Raw genomic sequence first — 14272 nt, 5'->3', positions numbered from 1 at the left:
GAGCCACAGCAATCGAGTAAGTAACTTTTACTTTGAGCTGTTTTAATTTCAAATGAATAATTATTTATGTTGTTATTTTTATTTCAGCATCCGTCTTCTATATTTCAGAATGGGGATGTGTACAGAATAAATTCATTACAGTTTTCTGGTTTTGATTATATTGCAACTCTTGGACTTGGTTTCTGCAGAAGTGTAGCCTTTTCTTCGGGTCATTGGATCAGAAGTGCTGTAATTTAAATGTGATACATTAAAACAAACAGTTCTGTCCCTCACTACTTTTTAAACCCCAGTTTCCTTTCTAAATGGTGTCTGTGAAATAGGTTTATTTGAATGAATCATTGCATGGCTTGTCCACTAGAGAGCACTAAGTTCATTTTTCAAGTTGTTCCATGTGTTCACAGCTCTCTTAAAAAATCTATACTAAGACTGTTGTGTATATGAAGTGTTTACATTAGAAAATAACACTGCAGGACAACATAAGAGTATTTGCCTCAGATATCAGATACTGACTGGGTTAAAGAGCCTTGTTGTTGTTGTTAAACAGTGGTAAGCTTTCTGTCTGGATCACAGGGAGGTTAGACTGTAGCTTCGCGCTCTTTCCTTTTCACACTAGCTGTCAGCTTCTGTATTTCTCACTCTTCTTGTCTGTCTAGCCTCCTGTGGCCACATTGACATAAAAAACCAAATAATTTCTCGATAGCCTCAGACTCATTCTAGGAATTCTTCAGTCCCCGTCCTTTCCCCCTCTCGTTGTTATTGTGCTTCATATGCTGCTTGTCTGCATGAAATCTTTGACGTGTTTAATTTCTTCTTGCATGCTGTGAACATAAACTGTTTGATATATGCAGAATGAGCTCTGGCAGCCCATTTCTGTTTCCTCAGTACGCTGACTTGTTTACAACCCATCATTTCAATGAATCACTCTGTGATCCATACTGGAACCTTCATGCTAAAGAAGGCGCACTAAACATACAATATTTACACTCTGCACAGCTTCATTGACATATCAGCTGGCACTTTTTATTTATTATTATTATTTATTTATTTTTGCATTTCCAACCATAGCTGGAAGGTTTAGGTTTTGCAGTTGACCGAAAAAACCTGAGGCTTGAATTCACATGAATTAAGTGCAAATGTTTGTTGGCTGAAGGATGATGCGATTATAATTTAGTGGTCAGAGGTCACAAAATATATTTTTGGCTACAACTCACACTACATGTGCAAATTTTGACAAAAGTTCAAACAAATGTCTAATAAGAAGGATATTTACATAGAAAGGTAAGACATGGATGTAAAGTAGAGTTTCATTGGCCTGTGAATGCATAGAACTTCAAGGTGTTAATTTCATCCATCCATTTTTATTTTTTAAATCAGGTTTTTTTCCCCATGGTTTTACATTTTATCCTCTTATTTATGGTATTTGTTATGTGCTATGTGCATTTTTACTCCTTTAACATTTTCCCTTGCTGATTTTCTTTTTCTGAGACAATTTCGTATCAAAGCTAATCATTCATTATCTCCTTTCTGTCAGGAAAATAAGGAGCCTCCTGTGGGACAGTTTTCTGCAGGAAACACTCTCGGGGTGGAGGTGTGCAAAGTCCACAGGCGGTTTTCTGGCAATCTGCAGCTGCCTCCGTTGTCATGGCGACAGGCAGAGAAGGAGAGGGAAAGGGGAAGGCCGCTAACACCAGAAGAAGATCCCGTGACCCATAGCAGACCCACGAGCCTGCCCATCGCCTCTCTGCCTCGCATTGACATCACACAGGCTGACCCTGACAGGTGAGGCTGTGATAAACACGTTGATGCTTTATAAGGCAGCACCGATGCTGCGCACGTTTGGGCAAATTTTTTTTCCATGTACTTCTCTGCGTTTGTGCTTTTGTTGTGCTGCAGTAATAATGTAGTAATTTGAGAAGAGCAGCACAGCTTGCGTACCGGGTAACAGCGGGAGGCCGGTGTTTTCTCCCATCTAGATCTGACATTAGATTTGCAAGCAAGCAACAAAGTTGGCATTTATGAATTTTTTTTCAGCTCCCAACAGTCTTCAGCACCTTGGTTTCTTCTTCTTCTTCTTCTTTTTATTTTTAACCCCCTTGTGACAGAACACAGAGTTTTCTCATTTTTAAGGGGGCAGTTGTTTAACTGCAGTGTTGTTTTTAGTTTCTAGGCAGAGGAACAATAACAGACTGCTGGTCTATCCATTTTTTTCAAACTGTGTAATATACCTGTAAGTATGATAAGAGGGGCACCTCAGTCCACATCATTTCCTCAGTAGTCTGATTCTAATAAAGTATTCTGATCCTGAACTGTTTGTCAAATTCAGAGTCATTGGGCGGCAGGACCCTATTTGAGCTGTCATAGGGTGAAAGGCGGGGTACATACTCGACAGCTCATGTGTCTATCGCAGTGCCAACACAAAGAGGCAGACAACACATTCACGTTACGGCAAATTGAGAATCACCAGTCAAACTAAGATTCATGTCTAATGCGGGAGGAAGCCAGAGTTCCCCAGAAAAACCCACACAGACACGGGAAGAACATGCAAACACTTGAAGTTGCTGAATAGCAGTTTCCCATATGTATTATTTCGTTGAGCAATTATGATTCATCCCACCAAACTACTTTCTCTTTTGAGATCTTTTGAATCAATTTTATCTGTTGTATATTTTGTTGCTTTCATCTGTATAAGGCTTATACTATGTCCTCGTGCTTTTGAAAAACATGGGTTGGATTTATCTGGATTACAGGTCAGGAGCACAGAAACTTTTGCTCTGTTTATTGCACAACACTGGAGACGCCCCATAACTTTTTGCTTTGTTTTCCAGCTGCTTTTGAGTAGCCAGTCAGCTTGTTGGTAAGGCTTCTGTTCATATTGATTAGCATTATGAATAATGCGGTGGGGGATTGTCTGGATAATATCAACCAATAAAAATGAATCCTACGTTCAGCCATATTTATTTGAGTTTGTGAGTGACTATTTTAGTGACTATTTTAGTGCAGTTTTGTCCGGCATCAGACTTGGTTGTAAAGCGGACTCTTTAATGGAAACTAGTATAGAATTCAAAGGGGTCGGGTTGGGCCAGGCAGACTGTTGCAGTGTTACTTCTAGTCATTCTGGCCAGAAACTCTCACCAAGATCCTCAGGCAAGCAGGCAACGATCAGACGTCTTCATCGATACAGACGCTTCACTGTAGCCAGCGCATGGTAAGGATATTCTTTTGGGGGTGTTAAAGAGAGAATTAAATAAATAAAATAGAGGATTGAAACCCAAGTAGTAGGTTTGCTTGACAGCTGTATTGTGTTTTTGAAGAGCTACAGCAGGTAGTCGTGATTGTGGATTTATTTAGTAACTCAGGTGGACCCTTATTTAGAAGTAGTTTATTTCAGGTTGTCAAAAATGTCCCTGCTCCAGGATGAGTTAGAGCTCAGGGGACCATTTTTTAAAAATAATTCATTGGTGTGGAAAGATGCCTTGGAAAAAGACCCTGAAATAACACATAAAAAAGGGATATTAACAGGAAACAGTCCCTTTATGTCATACCTTACGTAAGATAAAGTTTATTTATATAGCCCAATATCGTGGGGTTGTCACTGCGAGCTTGCAATAAAACACACAGCAAACACTTTATTATGATAAAAGTGTGAGACATCTCTGGAAAGCCATTTGCGATTCCAGGACCAAAGTGATTGGCAGACATCCCTGTGCTGTACGTACAGAGTGTTGAAATACTCAGATGATGAAATTCACCCTTGGGGCGTGATTTCATCACAAACGTTTTAGTTCTTAAAATATTTTTAAAAGTACACGCTGAGCAAAGCAGCGTGCTGGGACTTTCTCCTCTGGGATGTACTTACATTAATGTGTGTGGCTAACCCATGTTGTTTTTATAGACTACGGCACGATTCTCTCCTTTGTTTCCCTTCTTAAATAAATCCTTCTGTTAATGCCACAAACTTGAATTCATCAGAAAACAGGATTTTTTTTTCCTCAATCGTCAGTTGTGAAACATTGGCAATGGTTTTATCCAGTCCAAAGAGTTTAGCCTTGTTTTTTCTCCTAAGAAGCCATTTAGCGTCAGGCCATCTTTTGACAGTACTTTTTTTTTCTATTTTCTATTTGGGACCCTCTGTCTTTGATAAAATTAATTTGTAACTTTCATGTCTAAGTGAAAAAACCCGACATATCAATCTGCTGATAGCGTGACTACTTCTGGCCTGTCTGGTTGTTCTTTAGATACGTCTGGTTATCATGCAACTAGAAAAGTAATTTGACACTTTCACCTACTTATAATCCAAGTCCCACTACCACAGGGCTGCTTAGTGAGCAATGTTTTGCTGTACCAGGCAGTGACATGCAAGTTAAAATCTGACATTGTGGTCAGATCATAAATTCTGTCATAAATTATCTTTGATTTGATTAGTAGTCTGTAAAATTCATTGTACCCCTCATAATCTCTGGTGGTTTTAAATGTTAATCCAAGCATCAGATTTCTTGACGATTTCCAGACCTACATGGAACTGTGACCCCGCGGTATATACTGTATATGGAAGGCTTTTGGTTAAGCTCTGGTTCTCCTCCGTCTTCCACATGTCAACCAAGTCAACCATCAGCCTAATCACAGAAATCAACTACTGTTATGGACATTGAGTTTTATAAATAGTAGCTAGGTACCAGAGAATTTCTAATAATACATTGTCTGCTATCAGAAGAAGAGCACAGTAATAGTGTTAGCCATATTGAAGCTTTAATAACACATCACAGCATCAGAAACCTCCTGCTAGTTTTCCTCTTTATTTTACACCACACAGTCACTGTACTGTCTCTTAACACACAGATGTTTTTTTTCTCATCTGGGGAAATATATACAGTGTACATTAAATGCACATTAACTATAATCTCCAAAGTTGGCATATAAATGAGGAGCTGGATTTTCAACTTAATCCCGACGTCCCACTGTAAAGTCTTGTCGGCGCTGTGTTTTAATACAGAGGGATAAAGGACAGGCGGCCAGATAAACAGAGGGACTGCTGGTGCGTTTTTCCTGCGCTTCAGCCCAGATCTGCATGTTAGCATCTGCCAAGCCTACGTTATTCCAGCACGTGGGCTGCTACTGGACAAAAAAGCGAGGCTGCAAAAGTGTGTGTGTATGTATGAGTGAGCAGACACAGTGTCACTGTTTTATGTTGCTCGATGTGGAAGTGGAAGAGGGAGAAAAATGTTTCGAAGGTCTCCTAGGTGCAGAGCTGGACATTTTGACTTCAGTGAGGAAGTTGTCAACAGAGCACACCTCTCAGCTCCAAGGTGATGTTTCAGTAGTTTTCTCTTTTTTTATTGCACTGAGTATTTTATATATGTATATGAGTCCTTTTTTCACTCTACATGTCAGTATTTTAGAAAAATAACTTCACTGGTAGATTTTAACATGATGCTCTTTTTCTTTTAACCTTACTTTTCATTTCCACTGTACTGCATATTTACTGAAAGTTCTTGATTGGTTTCACACTGTGGGATTAGATCGCTGTAGTTAAAATATGTTGTTTGGTGAAACTGAATGACGCAAAGCACAACACAGATGACGCTGGTCTTCCTGCATGTGTGTAATCAGAGTTCTCACATTAATCTGAGCTTCTCTGGCAGAGGTGTGGGACTGAGTGTCTCAGTGGGACACGCGCCTAGTTAATCCCACATGTAGGAGAAATTAAAGAGGCGGGCTTTAACGTGGAGAAAACATGAAGTGGCACTTCTAATGAAATGAAGTACCCATTTTTGTATGTAAATGGTAATCAAGCTAAGGACTCTGAGTTATTTTTCCATTTCATGGTTTGTGGCATCTGCTATTCCTGCTGGGCACTGACAGTTTGACCTTGCACCTCTAAACTCCTGTCCATCTGACCCAATCATCTGGTTACACAATAGCTCGTCCCTGTCCTCTGCACAAACTCTGTGGTGACAAACAGATTATGTCTCTGTGTTCATCTGTGGTGGTTTTTATTGATCAAACAATTATGGAGGAAAGCTGCATTTAACAGTTAGCATGTTGGTTTATCTTTGCTCTGAGCATGAGTTCTCTGGTTGCTCTTTCTGATTTCTGCTTGTCAATTTTAAAAACAATTTTAATATATATGAATTTTTTAGATGGCATCAAGGTTGTAAGCATCACATGCTAAGAAAAGCCATAAATTCTACAATATTGTATTGTCTTCCTTTTAAATTTGTTTATTATCATTAGTTCAATTTTAGTGTTCAAATACATTCATCTTAAACAATGAGGGAAGGTAATCAAGATGTAGGCAGATGCTTGTGAGTGCATCAGTTACTGTAAAAGAAAATGTAGTTAGTAAAAAAGCAAAAATATGCCTTGAATCACACAGCAGGGAGCTGGTCACTCTTTGTATGTCATTTCCTAACTGCTGAGTTTGAATGGAACTGTCATGGACAGTGTTCCAGTAAGAAACAAACCAGACAAGCAGATTACAGTAAAACCAGCCCTGCTTGTACAGACAGTGAAGCATACTTATTTAATGAGTGTTATAGTTGTTGTTTTTTTCAGCTGTGGATGAATGGATGAGTAATTATTTTAGGATTTATGCAATAATCTGCTTCCTGGATAGGATTTGTCAGCATGTTGTGCAAGCCAGTACTTACAGGTAGATTACAGAAGGTATTTTCAAGATGACGATGATGATTTAAAAGTTAAATCTAAATGACAAGATTGATGATCAATCAGACTTTGGCTTATGCTTTTAAAACTAATAGATTTAAGAACTTGCTTTGCGTTGTAATGAATCACATCCTGATATTTTCTTCTCTCCCCTCCTGATTGTTTTTTTTTTTTTTTTTTTTTTTTTTACTTTCTTTTAGTTTTGAAGGGGAGAATGGCCCATCAGTGTGCTGCAGCCCATCAGACCCTCAGGCATCCCCAGGTTCAGGTCTGGTTCTTCATCCCAATTTGGCAGCTTACGGCCAGCGGCGAGAGTCCTTCCTGTACCGCTCTGACAGTGACTATGAGCTATCACCAAAATCCTTATCCCGAAATTCTTCCATCGTTGGAGAATTGTGAGTGGTTTTAATCACAGCATTGTCACATTACACTCGGTGGTCAGTTAGCTATGTGTTTGTCTGTTTGTGTAACAGGCATTCCTTTCATTACTCTCATTTTTCAGACATGGAGAAGACTTGATTGTGACACCGTTTGCCCAGGTAAGAGCTTGTCATAGCTCCATAGATCAAGTACAAAGAGCACCAATTATCTCAGAATATAAAACACAATTTCTCCCAATAACCTTTTAATCTAAACGTCCCGTGGAGCCATATTGAACTCTTTGCCCACTGGTAGCAATGAGGTGATATGACAACATCGGCATGGCAGAAGAACTCTACACTCGAATTTCAGCTTCATTACAGAAATCTTTTCAGACAAACAGTATAGAAATGTAGAAATAATATAGAGATATTTAGTGCCATATTATTTAATTACATTATTAAAAACAGTAATTTGCCCCAAAAATAAAAGACTCACAATTCTTTAAAACACTTCTCTTTTAAACACATGGTAAAGTCAGAAGCAAAGGTTATTCTCCATGCTCTCCTGTGAGAGGTAAATTATAGTCCTTAAACATTTTTCACACTATTTTATTTTCGTGCAAAATGTTCTCTTGTTTTAAATTTCACTTTTACTTTTTGCGCATTCTTTCTCTTACGTGAGTCTTTTGATCTTCTCTTTAGGTTCTGGCAAGTCTTCGGACTGTTAGGAACAACTTCACCACCTTGACAAATGTACAGTGTGTATCTAATAAGTAAGTGGGATCATTATTAGTTTCTGTACTTAGAGTTTTTATGATCCACAATTTAATATTTATTTTTTATTGAGGAAAAATCTGCATGTGGATTTTAGTTTTTGGAGATACACCAGTAAGCCATACCATTAAAATCAGACTGGGACTTCTGATTGTGCCATGTGTTGTTTTGTAGAAGGCAGCAGATAAGAAGATAATCAGTGTTTGTCACTTTAACTGTCGGTAGTTTTAATGTTGTGGCTCATAAGTGTCTGTTTTGACAATGGTTGGAGATGCCAGCATGCTCCACTTGGGGGCACCAAAGCTTCAGAAACTTTTATAATGCTGTGGGCTTGTGAAGAAGTCTCGCAAATATAAATTCACATATCTCAAGAGCCTTTTGCTGGTGACACAAAACTGGACACAGTGACATTTCAATTCTATTTTCTGTTATGAGAGGCACTAACCTCATCTTTTACATGGAAGTACTCGCAGGTTTCCAGTGATCACTGAATTGGGTCAGTGGTTGTAGTTGCATCACATTTGCCAGAGGTGCACACTAAGTCAATCTGACCTCAGAGAAAAGGGTCACCGCAAGCCTGAGACCTGTTCAGAGAACCAAGGGAGCTGTTTTGTGTTTATGCTATGGCAACAAAGACCGACTGGAACCAAATGAAATAAATAAATAAATAAATGATGGAAGCATTTGTCCAGGCTCCTAATTTTTAAAACTTTGTAAATTATTTCTCTGTTGCAGGAGGTCTCCCGCTACAAATCAGCCCCATGTCACCAAAGTATGCCTGTCAGGTGAGTGATTAAGCCTTCTGTTAAAGAAAGAAAGGGGAGTTCATTATCACCCTTATCAGAATGAATGATTCTGGGAAATGTTGCACCCTGCAACACACATACAGTGGTAACTGTCTGTGCTGTTTATATGGCTTTTGTAATTTCTGAGATTTCAAATTCCAGGTTTTGAATTCTTGTGCAGAATGATGCTCAGTTAAAGTTTTGAATGAGCCAAAAAAGAAAGATGCTGAACTGGAAAAAAAGCAAAGAAAAAGAAATGGACCAGCCAGTGATGTCCAATTGTTCTCCAATGCATGTGCTGTAATGCATTTACACAGATGGGGATTCTTGCATGCAGCTGAAGTCTGCACAGTTGTTAGCAAAAATAATAGTTTAGGTTTCAAACACGTGAAATGGAAGTGGCATACAGTGGATTGCTTATTTCACGCCTCTGCAGTGATCAAATAGATTGTCCCTTTGCACACAACACACATTTACATGAGGAAATATAGTTCCTCTTTTAAATTTCCATAAAAGTACTGAATTAGATGTTTTCCCAGCCAGGATAAAATGTTATCTTTGACTCTTTTCACAAATGCAAATATAAGCAGCAGGCCTTTGAGTTATTCAAGGAGGAAACTGTGACTTGGTAATGCGCAGAATTCCCATGAAGTGTCATTATGGAGGCACCGAGGAAAAACAAAAGTGTGAGAACAACAGAAGCACCTACTGGTTTAGATTCAGATCAGGTAGAAGGCAACAAGTGAAAGAAAAAGAGGAGGGAGGTGTCGATATTGGTTGTTGCTGCACTGGTTCTTCAAGTCCAATTGACGTCAGCATGGCCTACACACATGGGTGCTCTACTTCCTATCAGCACAGATGGGCTGCGAGGAGTGTCCCACAGCAGGAAAAATACAACACAACTGTGAGTCTCTTATTGTCCTTCCTCCTCCACATTTCTCACAAACCATGACCTCCAAGTAATCAGTGCAGAGTGAAACTATCTCACTGGCTTCCATTATGACGCATGAGGAAGATAAAACAAGAAAAACAAATTTGAAGCCTCTGAGACACAGAGCTCGGAGGTTTATATACTGTATTTCTGGTCCTACCAGGGAATCTTGCTGCTCTCAGCTTTCTCTGAGCGTATAGAGAAAATGGAGTACACCTGCCACTAAATAATGGTGATTGTTGAGTTTGTTCAGTACGCAGCTACAACAATTAACAATATCACAATGAAAGATGCCATCATATCCTCCCTTGTGCTGCTTTCTGTCCCGTTTTCCTTGACTCTTTGACCGGAAAAGGAGAACAGATTTTTCCTGTTTTCCCTCTGTGTTTTTAGTCCGGCAAAATTCCCAGTAGTGGAAAAGAAAGAGTACCTGCGTCTGTTTGGGCATGAGCTCAGCATAAATGAGTGCGCACTTATAAGGGATTCAAGACGGACACGGGGAAAGACAATAAAAATCAAGACAGAAGATGATGTGGTGACACATGCACACATTGGCGTCAAGACATATCAAGAGAGCTACCAGATTGTTGCTGTGAGTGAGATACAAAAGAATGAAAACACAGTAAAGGTCAAAGAGAGAGAGAGAGATAATCATCTGGCAGTATGGGAGTAGCATATCAAATTCGGTGAAATAAACAAAAAGAGCACAACCGTGACCACAGCCAGTGGGTGAAGGGGCATAATGAGTAGAAAGCAAGAAGCAGGGGGTATACTAAAAATCAGCTCAGCTGCAAATGCGTCACTGCAGGCTGTTTGCGCTGTTCGACTTACTCCAGAAACGTGACAGGATTGAAGTTTTCCCCCGTATGAGTTTGCAATTTATGGTTCGCTAACCAAACTGGCCCCATTGCACACAGTCTCGTGAGCTCAGCGAGCAACAAAGAGCTCACTCTTCCCCTACTGATTCAGATTACAGGCTTTGCTCTATATCATGCCTGATAAATAGCACTTTTGAGAAGTTGCTTTATTATGACGTCTTTGACAGTCAAGGGCTGATGATTAATATGCAGCGATTATTACTGGCATTAGCCAAACACAGATGGTATGAACTCTGGGGTTAGTCATGTGTCTGAGAGAGCTGTAAAATCTCGTAATGGCCTCATGAGCAAATGTTCGCTAGACTGTTTTCAGATATTAATCATCGCACAGCGCCCTCAGAAATTAATCTTTAAGAAATCCCTGTTCAAAGAAGGCTACTCCTAGTTAGCTTTAGACTTGGCCCTAAGAGGGAAAACTATATATGCGTTCCCGCTTAATTTGTGATGAAATTCTACTGTTTTGCTTGATGTATGTGTGTTTTTAAATGAAGTGTAATATTGGACCTAGCAATTTTTACTTGACTTCCCACTTTCAAATCAAAAGTGATCTTGTTTACACTAGAAGCACACACAGTAGTAAAAAGAATTGTACTGTATAACAATACATTTGCTATTTTCCTAAGAACGGTGACCATCCATTTCATATCTACATGTTAAACTTGAGGCCAACATGAGCAGCTGGTCTTTTTTTTTTTTTTTTTTTTGGAAGAATCTGAACATGATTTATTATGACAGGGAAATCAATGTATTTGACAATTAGATGCAGGTGACCCATCATGGCAGAACGGAATCCCAGCGGTGATCGGATTTAGGACCGGACCCCCCAGAGTCTACATTACATATGAAATTAATATTATAATGTGGGGATAATATTAGCTAGTAAAAACCTTCTTCAGTTACACACTCTAATACAATCAAAATGAATAAACAAAAAATAAACTGTTTATCAGTGCATATTGATCATCATATTGTGAACTGTATCTTTACTCTATATGTTTCTCATCTTCTTGATTACTTGATCTTAGCATAGAGATCACTGGCGTCTCCAGCAGAAGAAGAGGGGGGAGCGTTCATGATGCTGTAGGTCACTTTGTTATCCCCGTCATTAACATTTCTTCACAGAACCTAGAAATCAATAGACATGAAAATGGCACATAATGAGAAATACTTGCCAATAATACGAGGAAATTCAGCTATGTGATATCTAATAAAAATAATACAACATTTAGTAATAAAATACAAAGGAAAAGTGGAATTCAAATGGATTCAGAATTTGTTTCATTTTACAATTTTGTGTTAAAACAGCCAGCCTTATTTCAAATGTTTTGCTATTAGTGAAAATTTACATGACAATCTTTTTAAGAGGAATTTCCTTTTTTTTTTTTTTTTTTTTTTTTTTTTTAAACCTGTCCCGTTTGGTTCTTTTGCCATCAGAATTATTGTCTAAAGGCGAAGAAAGATGCCCAACGGATTTACTTTACCAAATGGACCATCCCAGCCTTGCCGTAATGGTCCATTTGATTTACCTTTTATTGTTTATTTTATTTTATTTTATTTATTTATTTTTTTACTTGCTAGATACGGGACAGGGGAAAAGAAAAGGGAGAAAGAAAGAGGGGGGAAAAAACAAAACAAAACAAAAAAAAAAACAGCGGAGAAGAGGGACGGGGATAAAGGGCAAAAAACAAAAACCAACAAAATAAGCAGACAAAAAATACATATATCGATCACCTGGATCACCTGTTGAGAAAGAAAAAAGAAAACAAGCAGAAGAAAACGAGAGTAATAGAATAAACAACATCACAATGATATATGGGAATATAACACTAAATACTTAATATTAAACATTATTGTGCAGCACGTAAGATCGACAGCGCACAGTGTGCTTTGAGGTAGGAGCCAAAAAGGGTGTAGTTTGTGTGTGTGATCACCTGTGTGTACACCTGTGAGCATGAGCGCGCTTGTATTTAAAAGGTTCCTTAATGTAATGATCTGCTAGAGGGTGTGGGGGGCCACAGTCCCATCCTCCAGGGCATGAAGCAGGTATGGAGGAGATCAAAACTCCAGACATCCAGAGGCCCCCAGGACACAAGAGACCAAGGAAGACCAACAGAGGGGCAGCCGCGCCACTGTCCCAGAAAGAGCTGAGGAGAGTCCCAGATGAGGGATCACTCAGCAGCCGCGGAGCAGAAGCCAGGGGGGGTTGCAGTGACGTGCCCGTGAGCTCCGCCGGCAGCCAGCTGTGCCTGAGTGACCGAGCCCCAGGCCGAGAGGCCGAGGGCACCCCACCCCCGAAGTGGCCCGAGCGAGCCCCAGGTTCCAGGCCCCGATAAGCAGCCACCAAGGAGTGAGCCTGTGTGTACCCGGACGCCCACCCCCGGACACAAAGAACCACCAACGCATCGATGTCTGAGGGCGTCTGCCACCGGCAGGGGAAGTGGTGGGGGGAGATAGGCCTCCAAACCTTGGAGGGCCTGAGATGTCCCCAGAGAGGTGGCGTCTGATACCCAACCTGACATATAGACACAGACATACAGGCACACTCAAATACAAACATCCATTCCCACCCTCATGCTCTCATAGGCAATTACTCCACACTCAACCAACGTGGAGACAGACATAAAGAGACGCTGTACACACAATCACACTCCCCAAGCGTACTCTAAGAACCGGGTCTAGGTACCCTTGCCCCTGGAGGGGGAAACTGCACCCAGACCCAGGTGGTGTTACCCTTTTCCCTGCAGTGGGGAGAAGCAGACTGCCCCGACTCCGCAGCAGCAGGGAGGCCCCACACACCAGACCCCAGTCGGACGGCCAACTCCTCCTCCTAGCCCCCCCGCTCCAGCAGGCCGCAGAGACCGGGGGTGTGAGAAGACTCCAAACCTCCCTCTACCCGCTCATATGTAGTGTTGATGTATATGTGTTCTAAGGTGCAATTAAAACCCAGGAGGGCATGGAGCTACCTGCCAGAGAGCAGCAGGTAAGCGCATAGCCCCTCCTGCTAGCCCTCAATGTCTACGTGTATTTAAAATTGAGAGGTGGGCAACGACGCCAGGGGTGAGGTGTACACCCTGATGGTAATTTGGAGTCCGTGTTGTGAGCCCACCCCCAAGATCCTATATGTATGTGTTATGAGAGTGTGAGTAATGTGAATGTCTAAGTTGTGAGATAAAATTGAGGCAGAGGCAGCCAGAAGGGGACAGAGAGGGGGGGAATGCCTCCTCTGCACCCTGGTGACACACCCCTACCCCAAGGCCCTGCATGTGTGGGTGATTGTGGTGGAGCGGGAAGAGGGAGGCAGCTGGAGATGGGGAGGGAAGAAAGGGAGGGGCAAGTGACCCCTCCCTGGGGCCAGCTCCCCCGCTGACCCCAGTAGGCACCCCCATGCTCTGCAACCCGCCAGGGAAAGGGGGCCCAGGCCCATCCGGACCAGGGCCCAGTGCAGCAGCACCGCCCGGCCCCACAGAGCCCGGGACAGCCCACCCGACCCCACTACAGAGAAAACTGCACCCACCCCATCATCCACTCATCTTCCAGACTACACAAGACAATAGACGCCCAGGCTGAGATCTTCCTCCACCTCTCCTATATCTCCCCCTCCTGCAGAGAGAATTCCTGAGGAGAGGAAAGCTCCTGCAAGATGTGACAACCTCCCCCACCAGTTGAAGAGTCCCCCAGGTGGCTCGATGCACTGGCGGCGCCCTGCGCCAGGACTGGGCTCCCACATACCCACCCGCCCACAACCCCAGCAACACACCAACCAGGACCCGAGCCCCCGAGGCCCGGCCAGGGCCCCAGCCCAGAGACGGAGCGCCCCCAGAACCTCACGCCCGTCCCGGACCCACCCAGGGGCAGCCAGGCTACCAGGTCAGTAACCCA

The 14272-nt window shown here is 41.7% G+C and overlaps 1 protein-coding gene across 2 annotated transcripts in view; it reads left to right on the top strand.

Moving 5' to 3' along the window:
• Window positions 1-14272, top strand: part of LOC134617479 (3',5'-cyclic-AMP phosphodiesterase 4B-like) — a 49708-nt gene that overhangs the window by 14338 nt on the left and 21098 nt on the right. Inside the window, exons 4-8 of one of the 2 annotated variants that reach the window (XM_063462729.1) lie at window positions 1532-1779; window positions 6864-7058; window positions 7166-7202; window positions 7728-7798; window positions 8535-8584. In XM_063462729.1, the coding sequence (XP_063318799.1) occupies window positions 1532-1779; window positions 6864-7058; window positions 7166-7202; window positions 7728-7798; window positions 8535-8584 (601 nt within the window). Of the gene's footprint in view, window positions 1-1531; window positions 1780-5069; window positions 5304-6863; window positions 7059-7165; window positions 7203-7727; window positions 7799-8534; window positions 8585-14272 lie in introns of those variants that run through there. The other variant, XM_063462730.1, reaches the window with a different exon arrangement.

The sequence above is a fragment of the Pelmatolapia mariae genome, linkage group LG18, assembly GCF_036321145.2.
Source record: "Pelmatolapia mariae isolate MD_Pm_ZW linkage group LG18, Pm_UMD_F_2, whole genome shotgun sequence".
Lineage (NCBI taxonomy): Eukaryota > Metazoa > Chordata > Actinopteri > Cichliformes > Cichlidae > Pelmatolapia > Pelmatolapia mariae.
The sequence above is the reverse complement of the archived record's forward strand: the minus strand, read 5'-3'. Positions and strand labels throughout refer to the sequence as shown.